The sequence below is a fragment of the Nelusetta ayraudi genome, unplaced genomic scaffold (genome assembly GCF_046127955.1).
Source record: "Nelusetta ayraudi isolate G7.1 ecotype Tasmania unplaced genomic scaffold, CSIRO-AGI_Nayr_v1 ptg000013l, whole genome shotgun sequence".
In the NCBI taxonomy this organism is placed as follows: Eukaryota; Metazoa; Chordata; class Actinopteri; order Tetraodontiformes; family Monacanthidae; genus Nelusetta; species Nelusetta ayraudi.
Window position 1 is genome coordinate 1880840 of NW_027466063.1, and position 22205 is coordinate 1903044.

At 39.8% G+C, this 22205-nt stretch overlaps 3 protein-coding genes across 4 annotated transcripts; all 3 read left to right on the forward strand.

Moving 5' to 3' along the window:
- Positions 1 to 814: 814 nt before the first annotated feature.
- Positions 815 to 3025, forward strand: LOC142885898 (GTP cyclohydrolase 1 2-like). Its single transcript, XM_076022686.1, has 6 exons — positions 815 to 1112; positions 1326 to 1435; positions 1784 to 1839; positions 1915 to 1946; positions 2040 to 2124; positions 2296 to 3025. Exons 1-6 carry the CDS (start codon positions 878 to 880, stop codon positions 2423 to 2425), a joined length of 648 nt encoding a protein of 215 aa, XP_075878801.1. The 5' UTR covers positions 815 to 877; the 3' UTR covers positions 2426 to 3025.
- Positions 3026 to 3936: 911 nt separating this feature from the next.
- On the forward strand, positions 3937 to 17121 carry LOC142885900 (phosphatidylinositol 3-kinase regulatory subunit gamma-like). 2 transcript variants are annotated; one of them, XM_076022688.1, is made up of 12 exons: positions 3937 to 4494; positions 6469 to 7123; positions 8733 to 8873; positions 9080 to 9185; positions 9308 to 9410; positions 10504 to 10680; positions 11519 to 11641; positions 11730 to 11872; positions 11971 to 12147; positions 12334 to 12405; positions 12762 to 12923; positions 13076 to 17121. In XM_076022688.1, the coding sequence occupies exons 2-12, from the start codon at positions 6886 to 6888 to the stop codon at positions 13263 to 13265; spliced, it is 1632 nt and encodes a 543-aa protein (XP_075878803.1). In that variant the 5' UTR covers positions 3937 to 4494; positions 6469 to 6885; the 3' UTR covers positions 13266 to 17121. The 2 variants fall into 2 exon arrangements, with proteins under 2 accessions (XP_075878803.1, XP_075878804.1); XM_076022689.1 differs by having other exon boundaries at positions 11522 to 11641.
- Positions 17122 to 18965: 1844 nt separating this feature from the next.
- LOC142885838 (gamma-interferon-inducible lysosomal thiol reductase-like) lies at positions 18966 to 21944 on the forward strand. Its single transcript, XM_076022576.1, has 7 exons — positions 18966 to 19246; positions 19970 to 20158; positions 20288 to 20353; positions 20456 to 20551; positions 20640 to 20792; positions 20999 to 21067; positions 21138 to 21944. Exons 1-7 carry the CDS (start codon positions 19118 to 19120, stop codon positions 21201 to 21203), a joined length of 768 nt encoding a protein of 255 aa, XP_075878691.1. The 5' UTR covers positions 18966 to 19117; the 3' UTR covers positions 21204 to 21944.
- The last annotated feature ends 261 nt before the right edge of the window (positions 21945 to 22205 follow it).

Genomic DNA, 22205 nt, shown 5'->3' on the forward strand with positions numbered 1-22205 from the left:
AACATCATGAAGATCAATTTGTTTGCAATGCTGGTGACTAACAACGACACAAACAGCTTAAAATGTGTAACTGAGAAATTACACACAATTGAGGAATTGAAACTGTTTGCTCTGCCACTGACGCTGAGTTTGAAGAAAGTTGCATTCAAATGTAAGTGTCAAGACGCTACACAGTGCACAATTTGTATGTAGCTATGCCACGGCCATTCAATGCTTGTTTTGGACAGGAGTGCACAGATGATCATCTCCTGATCATCTCCTTAATGTCACAGGAACAGGAACTAATTACTGGAACCAACACCGTCCCACGTGAGCCTATATGCTTCAACAATCAGGCGGTGGTGATAACAGGCAGTTGACCTACATACCTTGGAATGACTAAATCCAATGAACTTTTAATCAACACGCACAGGCAGCTATGAGCGAAGACTCAAGTTTCCCCTCAGCTAGACCCATCATGGAATCTCTTCTCTAGCATTGTCTGGATATAATGATGTTCCTGATATACTGCAAAGGCTTTGAGAAGTGTGGTTTCTTGGGGCCTGCATTTGATGATCTTTAGTCGGATCATATGACTTATGTCTCCGTCTCAGACTAGAATCACAGGATCGCTCAAATGCTGTTGTTTTCTGGCTTCGGACGCTAAACAGTGATAAATTGATTTGCGTTGCAACCTGCTCAGCATGGAAAGTCTGGCCTTACCGCTGAACAGAGATCAGACAATTATTCACACACAGTTATCTCTACTGATGCCTGTGAGATGTTTTTGGCCTGGGGGAGTCGCTTCAGACTTTAAAAAGACCCCCGAACCAGAGGTGTACCACTGAGACTGTTTCCTTGCATCCCTGCAGTGTTGAGCGCAGAGCAAAGAGCCAGAATGAACGGAACAGTGGACGGGTATTCCAACATGCACAACGAGCCAAAGCAAAATGGTGTGTGCAAAGGAGAGGACCGTGCAGCTTCAGAAAAGCTGTCTCACATTGAGGATGCCTACGCCACCATACTGAGAGGGCTTGGAGAGGATGTTGGCAGAGAGGGGCTTCTTCGTACGCCACTGCGGGCAGCCAAAGCCATGCAGTTCCTCACTAAAGGCTACAAGGAAACGACTCAAGGTAAGAAGTATCCCCACTTGTGTGCATTTCACTGTTTGCTGTGCTGTTGAAATATAAATGTTCATCCTTTTCAAGTTCTAGAATTATAAGAACCTAATTGGATGCTTAATTTAGTCCTAACTGAGTTGGGGGTAGTGGGGTGGAAGGTCATAAAATGACCAATATTCCGTGTATTAACGTGTTTAACATGCTCGTCGAATGTTTGACCTGCAGATGTCCTGAATGATGCCATCTTTGATGAAAACCACGAGGAAATAGTGATTGTCAAAGACATAGAGATGTTTTCTCTCTGTGAACATCACCTCGTGCCTTTCTTCGGCAGGGTAAGGACTGCAAGGACTTTTGGCAAAGAAAGCCAAAAAGTCAAAACTCTGTAGACTGAAACTTGTTTTTTGGTTTTTCATTCATGACACAAAGATTTACTTGAATTTTACTCTTAATTTCATATAAATAAAATCTTGTTCATAGTCACAATTTATAAACTCAAACACAAACATCAAAGTCTAACAATGTTACTATGAATTACTCACCAACACGCTTACAATTCCAAATGACGTTTGATTAATGTCAGTTTTATGGTCTAATTTAAATATTGAGCATGAAAAATCAAGCCGATAATAGTGGGAAGTTAGAAAAACAATTGTTTTGTTTTTTTATTCTATTGTTTTTAGGTTCACATAGCATACCTTCCAAACAAGAAAGTGGTTGGGCTCAGTAAGCTCGCAAGGTGAGTTACTAAATCACACAGGACTCACGCCTGCACACGCATTAGCATTAAACTGTTTTTCTTTTCTATTCTTAGGATTGTTGAGATTTACAGCAGGAGGCTACAAGGTGACAAAGCTGCACTTCTCTCTGGGTTTATGGTGTTGTATACAATTTCCTTAATTGTTCCGCACTACATCATATGTCTTACTTTTTCCACAGTTCAGGAGCGTTTAACTAAACAGATTGCTGAGGCCATTTCTGAGGCACTGGAACCAGCCGGAGTGGCTGTGGTGATTGAGGCGAGGTGAGACATCTGCTTGCTTATAAGTTTACTGACTTATGACATTATGACACACGAGGCAAAACCCACTGAGTTGAACACATTCTGGATAAATTTATGTCAAACGATGCTTTGGAACAAACCTGCCTTTCTTTATTTACATTCCAACTTAACCTTGTTGCTTTTGCTTTTCAGCCACATGTGTATGTTGATGAGGGGTGTGCAGAAGATGAATGCCAGTACTATTACAAGTGTGATGCTGGGAAAATTTCAAGATGATGCCGATACCAGGAGAGAGTTTCTCTCCCTTACAAAGAGCCAGTGATTTTTTTTTTCCACGTACAGGCAGCTCAACAAAACAATTAGCCACACGTAAAATTTAAGTGCATGTTTCCTGTGTGCTGCTTAAAGTATGCTTTGGAAATTGACATTAAACTGGTAATCTATTATTTGCTATTATCTGTACTGTGATCATTGAAAAAGGCCAATGTTATCCAAGGGGCAAACAAAATAAAAAATGTGAAACCAAAGTATGCCATAGTGATTGTACTGTATTGCTTAAACAAGGGTGTATCGTTGGTTTTTAAAATAAATAATATTGGTCGCTTAGTTCAGGAAATCAACTGACTTTGCTGACCGTAATGAAGAATTTAAAAACTTTCAGCTTTTTAAATTCTTCATTACGGTGTTAAGCACTACTGATATTGATATAGAATTATGACACAAAATAATAAACCTCTGGCATAACTAATCTACAGCACATTTAAAATCAAACCTTTAAGAGGGCTTTATAATTGTAGCTCTGGGTTGATTTGTTGTATTCCAAGGTAAACAGAAAACCCTTCAAATAAGACCTAAATTCTCCTTAAATATTTATGAAAGGAATATTTTCATTAAATCATGGTTTGTTTTTCCGGAATGGTCTGTTTTGTTTTATCTGGATTTTTATTTTTTGTATTTTTTTTGTAATTACAGGCTTTGCTTGTGTAGGCTGTGTATTGTACCGAACTAACTACGCAAAATAAATAAATTGAGAGATTTTGTGGGAATGTTGAGAGAGCTATCAAACAATACATGAGAGAACATAATTCAACAATGCAGCAAACAAAAAAAGAAAAAAAGAAAAGAAAAAAAGCTTCATTGAAATGCCGAACAGCAGCAGCGCAGCCGGCAGTAAATAAGTCGCACTCTATTAATATTTTATGCTGGGACCTAGTTTATCAAAGCATATAACAGTAAGAGCAAGATTGTAACAAATTGGCTGTTTTAGGAATAAAATTACAAAATGAGTGTCAGAAACAGCACCTCCATAAATGGATTTTCTAAAAACTGTTTGCAGAATAAAAATACATCACCAGTGTCATGTGATTTTGAAAACCTGAAAAATGACGACTGCTTCATCTCCTTCCTCTTTCTCCATTGGTCACGGCGCTAGCTGGCTGGCTGTGATGGAGGGAGTCAGAGTGGTGGGAGGCTGTCTGCTGTTTTGTCTACGATGCCGTAACATTTTTTTTTTGAGGCAGTTACTTCCACACCGCTTCTTTCATTATGCTGATCTGTGAAGTGGAACGTAACGCTGGCGGAGTTGAGAGGTCAGGGGCTCCCACTGCCTAGATACATACAGTCTAATATTAGAACATTTCCTTGATTTGTTAGCGGCATCTCTGCTGACTCCCCAGCACATGGCAACAGGCCGGCCAATAGGATTTCAGGAAAGCATTAAGCCCCCTGCTCTGTATAGCAACAGTGGCATCCCTGCCTTATTTATTTATATAGGGAGTTCTTCCATCCCACCGACTCATTCTCATGCTTCTGTCCCCCCACTGTGCAGCCACACTGTGCTCTCAAACTGTGAAAAGAGTTACAGCGCGAGGAGAAGTGCTCCTTTTTTTTACCTTCATCTTTTCTTTATAAATACAATCTGCAGAACTCAAATTTTTTTTACAGCAATTTTTCTTATGAAATACATTTTATACTATCATTTTGCACCACAAAACTAAAATAACTGAGTTTTTCCTCCTCTTAATTCTGTTTTTGGGGGGTAAAAACAAGGTGGCAAATGTTTTGGAAAATCCTGATTTTCATGAGGACGACTCATTTCAGAAGAGACGAGAGGAAATACCCGAAGGAACAGCATCGTGGGAAATTGCAGCACTCACGAGAAAGTGACAACAACCAAATGGAGAGGATCTTTAAAAGATGGACGACGCGGGAAGAGAGACAGTACGGGATAGAAGTGGGAGGGTGGAGGGACATCAGATGGCGTGAGGACCACGGCCTGTGGTTGGTTTGATCTGAGCCACGTGTGCGTCCAGCCACGTCTATTCCCTGCTTCGTTGATGTCGATGAGACGTTGGCTTCCCCTGCCGCCCGGTCTCCTCCGTCTTGGCCCAGGTAGGTCTGTACTGTGAAGTGCTGCCCAGTCTCATGTCAATGTTTCCTTCTTTTAGGCTTATATCTGTATGGGATGTTGCCATGTTGAAAGTTTGACGCATGTTCAGCTTTTACGGCTCTCCGTTATTGCGAGCTTAGGTATGGCACATCGAAAAGCTGGAAGGCGTTTGGGAAATATGGCGTACCATCGGCGATCTCGATTTTGGAGCCAAGGATGATCGAATATAGATGATATGACCACCAATGGAAGAAAACCAAAATACCTTCCAAAATGAGTATTCATCTGTAGATTCAATATTAGCATGATCTCCTGGATGGTGCATTCATGATTTCACTATTACTAAAAAAAAATATAGGGCATCTTCACAAGAGCATTGCTGCACTTCATGGGCTTCCATGAGATATTTCTAATTAAAACTTCACTATTCGGGCAGTTTTGTTGCTATTCGTACAAATCCAAGTATGAGAGCAACGTAAACAATATTTACATTTTTTTTGTTCAGCAATGATTACAACAAAAACTGTGTGAGGAAGCCTGCGATTCTGAAATACAGGCACAAGACTTGAGCCATCAATGATTTACACTGAGATATATCAGCGGTCCAGATGGTGGCATCCATGAAGTTCTTGCTGGAGACAAATGTATGTCCACGTAACGATCATGATCGTGGGACTCCATTTTACATTGCGTTTGCCTGAGTGGGTCGTCCCACAAGGAACCAAACGCTGTGTACTGCAAATATTGAGCAGCGAAGATTTCATTGCTGCGTACTGTTCGATGTTTTGGGTTCCGACGCCATTTTCAGTCCTTCGACTTTTAATCTGCAGTGTTATGTCACCCAAATGACCAAATTCTTCCATTGCAGAAGCAAACTGTGTTTCTAGCCACCTGGCGACCACACAAACTTATTCCAACTTTTCAAATCTTTTTGTAATTAATTAATGGATGTGTTTGTTCTTAAGGCTGTGGCCCAAAAATAAAAATGTAAAATGGTATAAGTGTACGAGCGGTTTGCTGGGCTAGGTAAAAAGAGATCGACATCGTAGATCGATGACGACATTGAATTTCCTTTAAAAATTTCTATGATAACAGGATCAAATCATACTTAGAAAAAAGGGCCTAAATCTTCGTGAAATATTTCAATTTCTGGAAGTCTTTATAACGAACAGCTGTGATGCAAATGCGGAACCAATCACAAATTCAATTGGAGTATGGGATGAAATAAACTGCTGACTGATATCAGATGTACTAAATAAGACGAGGATGTTGCTTTCAGCAGATATGGAGTTAGTGTGATGATTTCTTAAAAAAAAAATCAAGAACTTAATTTTCCCCTTTTTAATTTCTGTTATGGAAGTTCTGGAGGCCGTGTGTGTTCCGGTCAGAATATTTCTGGAAAATATGAATTCTAAAATATATAATAATACAGAAGCAAGGTCCTTTATTTTTTTATGTTATTTTTTTTCTCTAAGTTTAGTATTCAGTAGTAGCTGTTTAGTAGAAGTTGTGTGGATCGAGCCTGAAAGATTATGTTTTTTTTATCATTTTCCTTAAAATTCACAATATTTTTTCCACTGTCTAAATTTTCAGATTTGTATTCTCTTGTAAATGAACAATTATTTTCTACATCTGACAAATACGGCTAATTATATATATAAAAAAAGAGAAAATAGGCCTTGCATGCCATAAAAAAATAAAAAAATAAAAACAGTGGAAAGAGGGACGTTAGGGATGTTAATCTTCCCTCCACTGAAACCTAATGTTTGCATGGACAAAAGATACGGATGGATTTTACAATAAAATGCGAATGTTATCGGCAGAACGTAACAGTTTGGAGTCCAGATGGGAGATCAAGTGTTTAAACTGTTTTTGTAATTGCTTACCAATAGATTTAAACGTAGAAAACAGGCTGTTTTCTCAAGATGCTTGCGGGAATTTTGATCTATGTTTTTTCTTCCTTTTTGTGATCCCAGGTTGTCAACTCAAACGATAAAACGAGTGCCGGCTCTCTGATGGGTCCAAAGCGCAGTGACTAGCCTCAGAGAGTCTCTCCAACTGTGGTTGCTCCCCAGGATGTTTACCTCCACCTGAACGACTGTAAGCTCAGACAGTGCTCAACCATTACCAGTTCAGTTAGGCTCGAGCTGGGATCCCACTGGCAATGTTATAATGTGCTTCCTGGTGAGGCTAGCCAAGGTGTTCAGGCTGCAAAACATGCTCTACCTCCACAACACGGGGCAGCCTTGAACTTTACATCATCGCCCTCCGTCCTCAGCCATGAGTGCGACGGTAAGCTGATAGTATGTGATCGACAGCACTGTGGCACCAATCACCCTGCCGCTTCCACGCCTCCATAAAACTGTTAGACCGGCTGTGTCTACATCGAGAAAATGGCTGGAGAGGAAGGGTCCCGGCTCAGCGCAACGGATGAGCTCCTCACGTCATCACTAGCGTCGCTCAATCTCAGGGACGAGTCCGCGATCGTCGACGGGAGCACCAACCATATGGTGGATAATCCTGAGCCCCATTCTGTTTCTCCTGTGATGATGTCATCGCCGCTTAACCAATCACAACAGTGGACCAAAATATCCATGGCCACAAGGCCCGAGCCTTCACCGGCAGCTCACGGTAAGGTTAAAAAAAGGCTATACGAAGCATTTTATGTTTCACTGCTGACAAAAAAATGTCTGTAAAGTGTCTGTAACATTAACTATAGAATACAAATCAACACAACACAGCCCAGCAACAACTGATCAGTATGACGATTGGCAGGCTTTAATCTTGACAAGCCGTAATGCATTGGTGCTTATTTTTTCTGTATACTAAAAATGCTATGCAACTACTAATTATATATTTTAAAGCTGCCAAATGACATTCCAAATTTCTCCAATTTTCTCAAAATGTAAAAGCCAATTTAGCTGTAGTGCAGGGCTTCTGTGACTTGAATATCCTACCACTGCTGAGCTTTAGGTTTAGTAGCACACTGTGACACCCAATGGGCAGCAACCTAACACATGAAAACTGCCATGAGGATCAAATCTCAATTCTCAAGCCAAAGACAGCAGTGTAAAGGGGGCAAAAAGAGTCAACTACATGTTCCAAACATAGAGGTTTATGGGTGATGTAAGGTCGACAATCTGAGCCAATGAATTATGCTAAGGCCATGAATTGAGAATGACAGTTGACTGTACATTGCCAATATCCAAATGCAAGGCCAACAGGAAATGTAGAAACACTGGAGGTGGAGAGCAACAGATGTCGTCCGTCATTCTCTACCAACTTTATGGCTTGACTTTTGTGTCACAATGTCACTAAACACAATATTTCTTGAGGCTAGAGTTTCAATTCTGTCCCCATAACAAGTCTCCCTGGCCTCCAGGTTATTTTTCTGTGGTTTTACGACTCACATTTATGGGCTCGCTGGTCAGCTGCTCTCAGCTCAGTCACAAATTTGGTAGTTGTTTTCTGCTCCATCAAAAAGATTGACCAACACTTCTCTGTTGAGATTCCAAGAGAAATCATAACAGCTGGGATTACATGATTTTGAGGTTTGTGAACTAGGCGGATTTAGACAGAGCGGCTGGTGCAACAGGGGTTAATGACTTGACACAATTCCTCATTTTACAACAGGATACGTGCCAGTCTTCTAACTTGCAGCGCCGTCCGTAGAAAAAATTTAATGCATCTACCGGCATGCCACCACAAGTTCTGGCGAGACATTAAGGGCCGTCAGCATGCTCTCTCATAACACATCAGCACGTGTGTTCAAAGCTGCAGACCGGTAAACACGGAGCACCCACACAAAGACGTTACTCCTTCAGGAGATGCCTGACGGACAGGTTCTCACCTTTTTCTGCTCCACTGATGCCACATTAACACATAGAGGAACAATTAACACAAACAGACACACTGGTACATTAGCTGCAGTCCTCCGGGCTGGCATGGCATCCCACTGCTGACAGCTGTTGTTTATTAGGAGAGGCGAGGCGAGGCGAGGCGAGGCAGGGCAGGGCAAGCTGAGTGCTAAGCAGCAGTGAGCTCAGGCGAGTATGCCCGAGTGTTGAGGAGTGCCCGTTCTGGTATTTGAGGCAGTCAGTCAGTGTCATCTGTCAGAAGACGAGTCCACACATGGTGTATAAGAATAAGGAACAAAACCATATCAAGTGCAGTCGTCCTTCCCAAGTGAGTGGGTCAGCAGCGTGTTTAATAACTGGTCGCCGTGCTGTTCACATTGCAGAGTTCTTGGATCCTGAGATGAGTCAAAACAACAGCGAGGCTCAGTCTAGCACTCTGATGGCGCATCGGCAGGACGCTTCATCTTCTGTTGATCACGACGATGCACTCGCCTCTCTAACAACCAACTTTACCAGGGAACAAGGTATTTCTGAGCTTTGTTTTGCTTGTTCAACATGCGACAGGTCTGACGTTGCCGATTTTAGCACTTTTGCTTCTAAACACGTTATTATTGAAAACGTAAATTTTAAGAGGAACAAGGAAACAGATTACTCGAAAGTAATCTGTGTTTCAGTGTCACACTTTCGTAGTTGCAAAACTCATGCAATTTTCTTGTACCTTTGCGGTCAGAAGTTCAACACAGTAACGATACAACTGAAGTGATGGCAGCGTGTAACTGCGGCTCTGGTGACAACCATCTGTCACATGCGGAGTGGTACTGGGGAAACATTTCAAGGTATAAAGTACTTTTACGTGAGGGCAAAGATTTAAACCGTCAGCAAGTCATACGATCAGAACAGCTGGCATTAATTCAGCATTTTGACATATCGTCAACATTTCTTTTCATCGTTCAATCAGACAAGAAGTGAATGACGTGATGAGAAACACTCCCGATGGCACATTCCTGGTCCGAGATGCATCCAGCAAAGTAGAGGGGGAATACACTCTCACGTTGAGGCAAGTAGAGTCGGAATTTTAGGTGATATGTTTACATGTTTCATATCAATATTTCAACCATTAAAAATATATGAATCAAGGAACGAATGTGTTTTACGGGTTTCAATCTCCTGATGCCAGAATCAGGAGTCGGGTTACCGACTTTAAATGTTGACCTCTTTGCCAAAACCAGATGGAGGCAAACATATACTGTTGGGTCGAAAGCAGTTTTTTTTGTTTGTACGATAAAAAACAAAAATCTAAATTCTGAGAAATAACCCGAGACGTACAAGGTTTCAATGTGAAACCATGGTGACTGTAGTTTGGCAGCGTATGTGGCCGTCCGCAACATTACACCCCGTCTACAGTGTTTCAGTCATGCTTTTCCAGGCACACATTCGTCTCACATTTGTCTAAAGGAACAGACGGCGCAATTCCAGTCTGCCCTGTCTGGACACTGTGTCCAGGCTCTCAATTTCTACATATTACTGCACTCTAGTTTTTCATTTTGACAGTTCAATATTGGCAAAGAATTTAACAATTTTTATCTTCAGTTGAGTTTATTATGGGACATGTGATGAGCGGATTTGTGGACTTAATATCTTATATTTGCAATTTTGCACTGCACAATTCTCAATATTTTGTCTGATTTCAAGTTAACTTGAAGTTAACAAAAAAGCAACAGCATCACCTGACTTACTTATCTCATGAGTTTTGATTTTTGATTCCTACACTGGCAGTTGAAAGTAGATGAAGATAAAGCTGTTTTCCATAATAACTGCATATTAAACTCAAGTGCATCTGAGCCTGTGAAGTGAAGATTTGGAGCTGACAGTGTAACTTTTTGGGTGCTATGATATCTGCATGTTATTATTGATTATTGTTATAATTTTACATTACTTGAGTATTGGAACCGTTTTTAGGGAATAGAAGTAGCAAATGGGGGGAGGGGTGATCTGCAATTAAGGTTTCATTGACACGAATGTACCAACTACAATTCCAACTCATCAGTAGCAGCGGTGAGATGCCAAGTGTTATTTATTTCAATTGTCAACAGTAGCTGTAGTGGGAATGTTTCCGTCTTTGCCTGACAGTTATTGTTTGACCCTTGCAGGAAGGACGGCTGCAACCGACTGATTAAGATCTTTGGTAAAGGAGGGAAGTTTGGCTTTTCAGAGCCACTGGCGTTTCCCTCTCTGGTGAACCTGATCCAGTATTACCAGAACAAATCTCTGGCCCAGTATAATAGTAAACTGGACACACGGCTACTCTACCCATTATCAAGATACCAGCAAGTGAGTTTGTAAAAGCCCAAGTGTTGCATGTAAATAGTCTAATGTTATGATGACGAGATGTTTACATAAGGGATGAGAATTTTTTTTTTTTTTCTGGGGATGAGAAAAATAAATGTAAACTGTTTTTTTTTGTTTTTTTTTTAAGGAAACAAACAGATTTGACAATAGTCACTTGTTAAAAGGCAGTTTGCCCACTTCCCCACATAGCTGACTGATGGAATTAGTAAAGTGAGTAGGAAAGCAAGTGAACTATTAGTGTAAACAAGACAGTAATCGGGAGAAAAAGACATCAAAATTTCCAATCTGTCTTCACCTCGACACAATCAGGGTGTTTACTTTTTGGTGCGCTATTTTTAACTTTTGGCCACAGGCTTACCTAGCAAAGGAGACAGACATGCAGAGTGCTACCAAGATTTTAGAGGGTACTGCTGTGCTACTAGTTCACGTTCTTGAGATTGTGGACATTGCGATGATACTTGCAGCGAGGAGCACACCAGTGCCATAAATTGATGCCAGGAGCAGGGGTCATATTTACCAAATAGTTTCCATCCTTGATGATATTCAAGTACACATTTAAACGATGAAGTGAAAATTTTGAGAAAGCAAAACTGATGGCACATGATCATACACGGTGTAGCACGATTAATTTTATTTCAGTGACGATGCGATGTGGTACAATTACATTACTGCACAAAAACCTTTCGCCATTGAGACAAATGTAATTATCATTAAATTGGGACCAAGAAGACTTCAGAAATCAAGAGCGCACTCTGGCAGAGAGTAGTTTTGTTCTTTTTTCCCTTTGACTGAAAGCGTCTAATTTGTTCCCTTCCTGAAGCAGATTGTGATGGAGGTCGACATTGATGCAGTTGGAGAGCAGCTGAGAGTATTGCAAGATCAATACAAAGAGAAGAGCAAAGAGTATGACCACCTGTATGAAAAGTTTAACCAGACATCCCAGGTACACAGCTTTCATTTTTGAAATGTCTTTGGATTTGTTTAAGTAAATCTGTAGCTCAGTGGGAACTGTTTGCCTTCTCCCTCTCCAGGACTTACAAAGCAAGCGGACAGCTATCGAGGCTTTTGGTGAAATCATTCGGATCTTTGAAGAGGAGTGTGAAACCCAAGAACGCTACTGCAAGGAATACATTGACATGTTCCTCACGCTGGACAGCAGCACAGAGACCGAGAAGTATGCTTCTAATTGACAGGCGTTCTCACAACCACATAGCCAGACATGCAATCATCTGCTCAATTTGTTCCATCTCTCCTTTCTTCGCATTCCCTCAGGATTCCGAACAATTCAGAAGAGCTACAGTCAAGAGTGGAGGAGATCCACAGCAGCAAGAAGAAGCTGGAGGAGGAGCTGAGAACAAAGGCTCTGGCCCACATGGAGATCGACAAGAAAATGAACCGCCTGAAACCGGATCTCATGCAGCTGAGGAGGATCCGAGATCAGTACCTTCTGTAAATTGAAACCCCTTTTTCCTTTATGTTACAGATATTGCAGAATGACAGATGAGCTGCTGTTGATGCAGCAATGTCCTACTTATAATTTTAACATGTGATGGTTAGCTCAAATGTATATATTGTACGGTGATAGAATGTTTTCACTGTATGTTTCATTAAACACAAGTTTTGTTTATTTTCCAGCTGGCTCACTCAGCAAGGCACAAAACAGAGCCAGATAAATGATTGGCTGGGTATCAGGAAAGAAGAAGAAGAGTGAGTCTTCTCATTGCCTAGTGTCAACTAGGCTTCTGTTGTTTTTGATCCAAAACTAAAGTGTTGGGGTTTCAGGGTTTTGTGAGTAGTTTGCTACTACATATAATCTGCTGTTTGTTAAACCCATAATAGAGATTAATGTCTTTGTATTACTGCATCTGCAGGAAGTTCTACAATACGACAACTGAAGCATATTCCATTCCAATTTTGAAATAATAATTATATAGTATGCACAAAAGCAGAATCTTGCGATTAAAAAAAAAACACAATAGCAATGGAAAAATGGAAAAACAAAAGCAAAACAAAACCCATTAACATGTAGATGAGGTTCTAATGTCAGTCCTATTGTGCCATAGTCCATACACGCTGGCGGACAGTGAGGACCTGGAGGACAGCAGCTGGTACGTTGGTGCGATGAGGCGGAAGGATGCGGAGGAGCTGCTGAGAGGAAGGAAGGACGGGACCTTCCTCATCAGAGACAGCCAGACTCAGAGGGGATCATTTGCCTGCTCTGTTGTGTAAGTAAGACAAATTCCCGTTTTTCAGGCACTTCAATGCCATTATTGCAATTAATGATTCAAACTAGGCAGACCCCATCCTTGTTATTGAAGCATGGTTCCCCTTAAATATCAACCGCTTATCAAAAGTGACCAAATTCCTTCTGTGGCAGCGTGGATGGAGACGTGAAGCACTGCGTGATCTACAGGACGTCCACAGGGTATGGCTTTGCTGAGCCCTACAACCTCTACTCGTCTTTGAGGGAGTTGGTCCTCCACTACAGCCACACATCCCTGATCCAACACAACCAGCAGTTGAATGTAACCCTGGCCTGGCCCGCTCTCAGTCAGCAGACCGGCTGAGACACACCAGCATGCCACCCTGATGGCACTTTCCCAAAGCTTCACCGTCTTTGCACCGAGCATGCACCAACACAGACACCACTTATTGTTGTTATTGTCAGAAAAAAAAAAGATAAATGAAAAAACAATTTTCAGATTTGGATACTTAATAATAATAATAATAACAACAATAATAATAATGACAAGGACAAAAACAGAAAAAAAAAACCAACAACAACCAATAAGTCCTTTCAATACTTGGAACACTTTACCACTGTAGTTTTAAGGTTGTATAGTTTAATGTCAGAACAATGAAAAAATTGCAAATGTAGCTCCTGTTATCACACTGAAGGTAAATTCCAAATTTGCATTTATAATTTTAATGTATGACTCATTTTGCACAAATTGCTTTCTTAATGATAGCTATGAGTACTAAATGAAATTTTCTGCACCTTACATGAATCAGTTAACAGTAATCCAATCCAATTCTTGTGGTGGTGAGGGAAGCATCTGAATTTGTTCCACAGTTTTTGTGTGACAGACTGTATCTTTCACATGAAGTCCAAATAAGAGGTGTGGTTGCGAAGTTGAAGTAATTCTGGGAAACTGAGCTCAGGATAGGATTTGCAGTACCCAGCAAACATTATGCATTACGGGTAGTGTATAAACTGTGGAGACACACAAGCACTTTATCCAAAAGTAGAACATTTGTGAACCTGTTTGGTGGTTTTGCACAAAAAAGTGAAATAGTTTTGAGTTTCTGTTACAGCTATTTGGATCTTGTTAAATAAATTTAGCTGGTCATGTTCTATACATGACATTAATGGCAGGTGTAAAGAAAACGTTTTTGTTTATAACATTAAGGTGGTGTTATGTTGGATGCCTGATTTTGTTTTAAAAAAAGCACAAGTAACCCAACAAATCCCCTGTGGGATTTAAGCAGCATATTTAATTGTTTCTAAGTTTTGATTTTGTTGAAGGACAATCAAAAAGACCATATTTTTCTCACATTTCTAAATATAGTTTTTGTCACAGGTCACGCAAAGTTTCAATACAAAATAATTAAACATGCCAAAAATTGCACAGAGTATTAAAAAGAAGTCAAATGTTGTGATGCGCTGTTTTAGCTCTCTCAACTAGACACCACTTGATATTACTGCACTTAACATGTCAGTTAATAACATTCGGAAATTACCAAATGATTTGTAAATTGTTCCAATTGGCTCTTTGTATTTATTTTATCATAATTATCACAAAAGCAAATATAATCTTGGCCATAATATTATTACAGTAGTTGGTGGTTGTGGTGGCTGGCAAGCTGAAAGAGTGTGAGTTCAGCTGTGTTGTAGCAAATAGGTTGATCTTACAAAATACTGTAGAATGAATTTGTGATATTGAGAGTTAGATGTTTTAATTAATGTTATTGCACAGCTCTCCTTTAATGTGATTTATTTTTCTTATGCTGATGGAAATATATGATATCAAATAATACGTAGAAGAAAATATTGTTTACATGTTAGGCCTCTCAGGATCCGGTAAGCCCACAAGGTGGTGCGGACTCCTTTTATAATGCACTTTGTGAATGGAACCGAGGCAATCCTGTGGCTATAGTGATCCATTCAAATTATTTTTGTAAAGAGATAAATAAGCATAATACAATTAGTCTTTTAAAACATACCAATAGGTTTGATTTCAATATTATTTTATGTATTCTAAGGGTTACCTTAAATCAATTTCCTTCGTGTTTGTCAGTAAACAAGTACCTTTTGTTTACAGTATATAGACATTTGGAGCTGTAAGCCTAATTTCACAAAAGAACTGGGGAAATGTGCATCCAAGTGAAAGGTGTAAATGTTTGATTTTGCATGCACTGCTGTGTAACAGGTTACTTATATTGTACAGTATAATTAGTCATGAGAAGGACATGGAGGCAAGGGACTGTTTGATACCAGCTCTGGTATAATCTGTTCCTCACCAACTACACAACATGTTTCTCTTTTTGGATGGTTCAGTGCCATTTTTCTAGTTTTTATGTTTTTTGTTTTTTCCTCTGTCGCTGGTGCTAAGCAATGAAACTGGACCTCTCTTGAGTCACCACTTGTCAGTCGTACATTATCAGTGGAGCTGCAATGTACTAAGCTAATGGAGACGTTTTCATGTGAAGTGATCCAGTGTTATTACAAACCACATGAATCTGAAACTGGAAAAGGTGGTTGAGGTTTGAATTGTGCAGGATGTGATCAGGATATGCTGCAAACACTAGATGGCAGTGTGAGCAGATCCTGCTGCTCACTAGGAGAAATTGAAGATGCTGTTGGGTGATCATAGTGTTTTCTGGAACTCTGGATAAGAAGCGCTCCAGTGTGTGTGTGTGTGTGTGTGTGTGTGTGTGTGTGTGTGTGTGTGTGTGTGTGTGTGTGTGTGTGTGTGTGTGGATGTGTGGTAGTGGTGCAGTCAAAAGACACAAAAAATATATGTTGGGCTGTGAAACTAGACCTTTGTTCGGAACTGAAATGCATATTTTAACTGATGGATTTTTCTAAAGGTTCATGGATATGAGAGACTGAATCACAGGTTCTTTTACGTTCTCATGTTCTTTCCATTTTTCTTTGCTTTTCAAACACTGGACATAAGTCCTTTACTTGAAAAAAGAAAATAATTACTATTTTTTCGAAATCTTTATCTGTGAAGCTTCCTCCAAATTGAAAAATAAACTTTATATTCCATTGGCTTTGGCGAGCGCAGACAGGGACGCTGCTCTGTGAGATTTAGATTTTATGCATAACATTTGCACATAAGTATCCCAGTGAGGTAGGGATACTTTGACCATTTCTGCCCTGCTACTAAAGCAAGAGGGCATGTGGCAGAGAAGCTAATGAGAATGACCCGTCAAAGCGCAGATAACACACTGCTCGAAAACAAAACAATGTAGATCTTTCCAATGAACTGACCACATGGTGTTTAGTGGAACCGCCATTTTATCTGCGTGCACACTTTTCCTATTGGCACCCTCCCTTTTCTGTGTCTTTTACTCTTACCATTACAATTGTGGATGAAAATATTATACAGGTATATCAAAAAATATCCCACCAAATATTCACTAGTAATTAGTCAGTTGTTCTTTCATATTCCATACTGTGTGTCATGGTTCACCTGTCAAGCACCTTTTCCGAGAAAACAAAGAATAACAGTGAACCCATCTAGAAATTATATTCAAACAATTTGTTTAACACCATACTTGTTGTTGTTGTTCGCATTATTATTAATCCTATTGTCATTGTTTTTCATTAGTATTATTATTTTACTTTTACATAGACGTGTAAAACTGGGATTTGCTCTGATTTTAAAGTCAGTTGTCAAGTAGGTTAGATGGATTGTTGGGCTGCGTAGGTCAAACGGTTGCATGGCATACCAATGGCTGAATGGTTGCAAACCAGTTGGATGCCTTCAGAAGGGATAGTGTTTCTTGTTGGTGGAAACAGTTGGAAAGGGTTTAATGTAACGTTGCGTAGAAAGGACTGAGGGACATTGTCAGTATGGTAGAAAAGACGTAGAATGTGGTCTAACATTGCAAGTTGGCGCTAATCTTCCAGGATGTTGAGCTTACACAGGACGCTTCATGTGTTTTCCATGTATAGCAGTATTCTGTTAGGCAGATCGGGGGGGTAAAGGGAGAACAGCAATGTTTTGGATTTAAAAGGTTGTGTTGGGGATATCTGAACAATATTTGAGTTTATACAGTAATATAGTTTTCAATTTGCCCAACTTTTACAGAACATATGAGGTGGTTTAACTTTTCCAACTTCAAAACTAGCACTTATTTTGCTTGGCATGGACAATTGTGGTATTTTAGGATTTAGCTGTAACATTTTTCAAATCAAGAAAAACAGTATTAAGGAGTTTAAAAATTAAAAATCACTCAGTTTTACTTATTTACTTTTTAAAATGCAGTGACAAAATGTTACAAAAGCTTGTGTTTAAGCTGTGCATTTCAGTCTATACATTTATTTACCTAAATCCAATTAAGTATTGTTTATTTTGAAGTATGTTTCTCTGACTTTGACTGCATTTTTTTTTTCATTGTGAATCAGAGGACTGGTCCGTCCCCTTCATCTAAATTAAATAACTGCCCCTTGGTAATAGACTATTGTGAGCAAAATACTGTTATTGTTAATGTTGATCTACTGTATTGAATATGCAATAAGATTCTGTCTGTGAAAATAGCTTGTGTTTTCTGTGGCAGTCATATCAGAAGATTTCTGTTTCATTTGATGTAAAACCTGACTTTAACCCTCAGTAGAACATCATTGTTCGTGTATGCACTTTCAGATCTCCCAAATAAATTTGACATGGCAGTTTAATGGATTTTTGTGTGATTTGTGGAAAAACAAACAAAAAAAAAAAAAAAAAAAAAAACTTTTCTTTCCAACACATTTGCTTTGGCATGTGAAGCTGGAGTAAACATATCAGACCCGGTCTGTAAAAGTTCAAACAACTGTGCCAAGCATACAAAAAAAAAAAGACGTTTACCATCATTACTGAAAATCTATGTGTGAAAGAAAATACATGCTATTCGGCACTTCGCTACCCTTGGATTATTGATACAAACCCTCAGCTGAAGTCGTTTTGGAGAGAGATTTCGATTTGACACGATTTCACACTTCATACGTTTTCAGTGAGAAAGGCCGAAAACGGTGCTCTTGCACCTCGTTCTTTCTCTTGATTGGTGAAATACGTAAATATTTCATCATACTATCTCGCCCTGCGTGTTTACGATTGAATGGCTAAGTATACAAGTCTCCCACGCCCAGAATTGCAAACTAGTTAACACTCTCTGCTCCACAAAGTCTAACAACAGTCTCAACGAAACACAAATCATTTGTGTGAAAATGTAGGCTAATGGCTTTTCAGTAGGCTAATGGCTGTGATGTTTGGTTTGTTCTTACCATTTTGAATGTCCTCCTGGAGGTGATGTAAGGGTCCAGGTATCCTCAACAGCTTTGAAACGAATTGTTTTTGTTTATTCCCTCGCACAGCATATACATATATATATTTTTTTTTATTTAATCAATGTGGTTAAACCAATTCAGGAAGTATCTACATAATGAACCAGTGGGGGAGGGACTTTTTTTTTTTTTTTAGGTCCAAGTCGGCGATGGGAGTGTGGATTTTGTACAACCAATAAAAGGGCTCCTGCCCTTATTCACCCGCCCCGCTCTCGCGCATTCACACAGCTGCACTAATCAAGGTTCATTCCATGCGCAATCTACTCTTAACGTAAAAGTTTCAGATCACATATCTAGTTTACACTGCGTTACTCACCAACTTATGTAGTGTATCGTAAGTGCAGCGTGCATCATGACACAATCTAAATACTTTCTCAAGCTCTAGTGCACCTGGCTGCAATCTAAAAAGAACATACATTTACTTGTAGCTCATTAATCAAAAGTGTACATAAGAACTAAATGATTATAATTTAATTATCCCATTAGGTCCTTTAGGTTATGTCATGATTTAAATCCCAGCAAATTATATTAAAAATAACGTTTTGTTTTTGTTTTTTGTTTGTTTTTAATTTAACCCAGCTCAATGTGATGAATTTATTAATGAGAGACCAAACCAAACTACTCCTGCTCTCATAATTTTACAGAAACTATCAAACACGAATGTGTGTAAGTGGGAACTTTCGGCTGTGTTTACTGCTGATTCGAGATCTCCGGTCGGGCTCTGTGAATGGTAATTAATTGGTGGGCACTTGACGGCTCAGGACTGGTTTAACGGGCTGCCAATCTACTTCAGTCGCGCCAAAAAATACCGCCCACGATCCATTTATTCCGCATCGACGCAACGATTGACTAACTCCCAGTTCAAGCATGGCGGTGACGGCAGTGGTGGCCCTGCTTCTTCTACTTGGTGTCTGCCGGGCTTCTCATCCCAAACCCTCGTGTCGGTATCCTCCATCTGAGTGGTGTCGGTCTCTGGAGATAGCAACAGCATGCAAGGTGAGTGAAAGCGGTTGTCTGTTTGCCGAAAGTAAGGACTACAAGGAGGCTTGGGCAATTTAAAAATGTATTTTCTTTTTCTTTCTTTTTTTTTTTTTTAATGTCAAACGAAGGATTTATTGAGAACTGGTCGTAACAAAGAAAATGAGTCCTTGGAGTATTTAGCTTGGTTTTCTTTACGTTCGGTTTCGTTCGATTTCCCTTTTAGTATCAGCCAAATCAGGTAGCGTTAACTGTTTGCACCTGTGTGAGATACAAGAGTGAATTGCTTACGTGGGAAGTTTTTATTTTATTTTATTTTATTTTGTGCCTATTTTCAATAGAAGCGCTAAATCGCAAAACGGGATGCAAAAGTTTCAACGTGAAAACTTTCATATCCTGTTGGTGAAATGGTTTAAATTGGAGTCATGATTCAGAAATTGGAGGCCAGTTGTTCAACATGTGACCGAAGCTTCGGGGGGGGATCAGAGCGAACACATAATCAAATTAAACGTACGAAAACAAAACCTAACTACACGTTTGCCTCTAGCATGAAGCCAACTGTTGGGATCTATCTTTAATTGGGTCAACATTGTGGCGGACTTTAATTTACCAAGTTATCACTTTTGTTGCATGAGCCACACGAGGGCGGTGTTGACTCAAAGGTACCGTATTCCGTTGTAGTCGCGTCAACTTTTTTCTTTCTTTTTCTACCAGTAACATGATGCTCCATTTCTCCTTCAGGTTCAGAAACAGTGTATGGAGATGAATGCCATCAGGCAATATCCACCTGCTCCTAAAGTCAACGTCACGCTGTACTATGAGAGTTTGTGTCCATACAGTAGGTGGTTCTTGACCCTAAAGCTCTTGCCTACCTATATCCTGCTATCAGACATCATGGAGGTCAAGCTGGTCCCCTATGGGAATACTCAGGTAGTGTGTGTGTGTGTGTGTGTGTGTGTGTGTGTGTGTGTGTGTGTGTGTGTGTGTGTGTGTGTGTGTGTGTGTGTGTGTGTGTGTGTGTGTGTGAATCATGAATGTCATTTGTCAAATTTTCTTTAGGTGAATACAGCTGGCTCCTTCGTTTGTCAGCATGGACAAGACGAGTGCGACTTGGACATGATTACGGTATCAATGTTTTTTTTGTTTTTTTTTAAGCCTGTGTCCTATCATTAGTTTAACCTCAACAAACAAACAAAACTGTTTACCTCCATACGTTCCATTCCTCAGGCCTGTGTGCTCCATTACTTGGAAGACTATAGCTTTAAATTTTGGTTTGTCGAGTGCTTGTTGTCGTCCACCAACATTCTCAAAGATGCCAAAATGGTGAGCATTAATTCATCAAACACCTTTCACTGTCTTGATGAACGTCTTGCTCCGTTATTGCTAACATGGTCATGTTTAATGTTTTTAGTGCTTCGAGACCTACACTTTCTATAGATCCTGGGAAGATGTCTTGGGCTGTTTTTTTGGACCTGAAGGAATGGGTTTGATGCACAAATATGCTAATGACACCAGAGCGCTTCGGCCCCAACACACATACGTTCCCTGGGTCACCATCAATGGGGTAAGGCCTGATTATTAGGTTTTCGGCGGAACGGGCATCCTCAAAATAAAAATAAAACGGCTTGCACTTTTTCATTTTGAAAACTGTCAATGCATTTTGGGTATGTGTTAGGAGGATTGATTGTGCAAAGCACTGAGTTGCCTTTTGTGCTTTTAGTGCTTCAATGTAATTCTTCACAGTGGATTTTCTTTTTTTTCATGCTCCAGGAACACACAGATTCCTTGAATGAAAAGGCGCACACATCGTTGTTCCTGTTGGTCTGTGATCTTTACAAGGTAAAGTTTTGGTGATGTCAGTCTTATTCTGAAGTAATGGGAGTACAGATTTAATTGTGGCTCTCTTTAGGGGGTGAAACCTGGAATCTGCACCGGTTCTCCAACCCATCTGAACAGAGGCTACACTTTTGCGTAACAAATCCTCACTGTTGCAGACCATCGTTGACCATCACCACCATCCTAACTAATGCTAATACTTTGTGTGGCTTTTCTTGAACACAAGTGGAATAAATCAAAAAAGCATGCTTGATTAGTCATTGTAGTACTGAACCAATAACTAAAAATAAAAAATGCAAATGAAAACAACCTGCTAAATTCCCAAATAATTTATTGGCATTTAAAACGCCCTGAAGTCCCAAGACTCTTTTGGCTTGACATGAGGGGAAAACATGATTACTTGACAAACATTGGAGTGGCAGGTGTATACCGTACATGCTTGTAAAGTATACTTGGGTCTGAAGCTCCAGAACGTAAAGTCAAATGTCCTGCAGTTGTTGCAATACGTTGCCTCTACAGACATATAAGCAGAATAAATATAATGTATAGCCATTTGCACAACAGAGGCTGAGAAAACAAGATGGAATGAACATTCAACAATTGTAGGAGAGAGCAAGAGCAGGAACTGCTCAACACATTTAACACTGCATGGCAATTGCATCCTCCTGTCTAGACTGTGATACCACTGGAAGTAAGAATTGTTTTTGTTAAATTCTTAAAATGTGTTTCTTTTTTTTTTTTTTTTAATGTTTAAAGGACACAGTTTTCAGTATATTTCACAACATGGAGTGAAGTCACATTTGTGCCAAAAAATCTAATAAAATGTACTGATTTATTAAAATAAAACAAAGCTGCTGGGATGAAATTAATTCATGTATGTGAGTGACAAACATGTCTATATAAAGGTTCGCTAATTCAAATTTGAGTAATAAAAGCTAGACAATTCCATGGTAGCTCAAAGTTTGAGGTTTGGCATGTTCAAAAAACACAACTTTGTTCGACAGTGGTTATGCTCCTTTTCACATGTAAAGCTGATCCATCAGTTCAGCCAATTTAATGAAATACTGCTTAACTATTGTTTTCCACTACTGGTTAAGTCGTAGGTATTGTAGTTGTGGTGCTTGTCTAAGTTCTGGTCTTC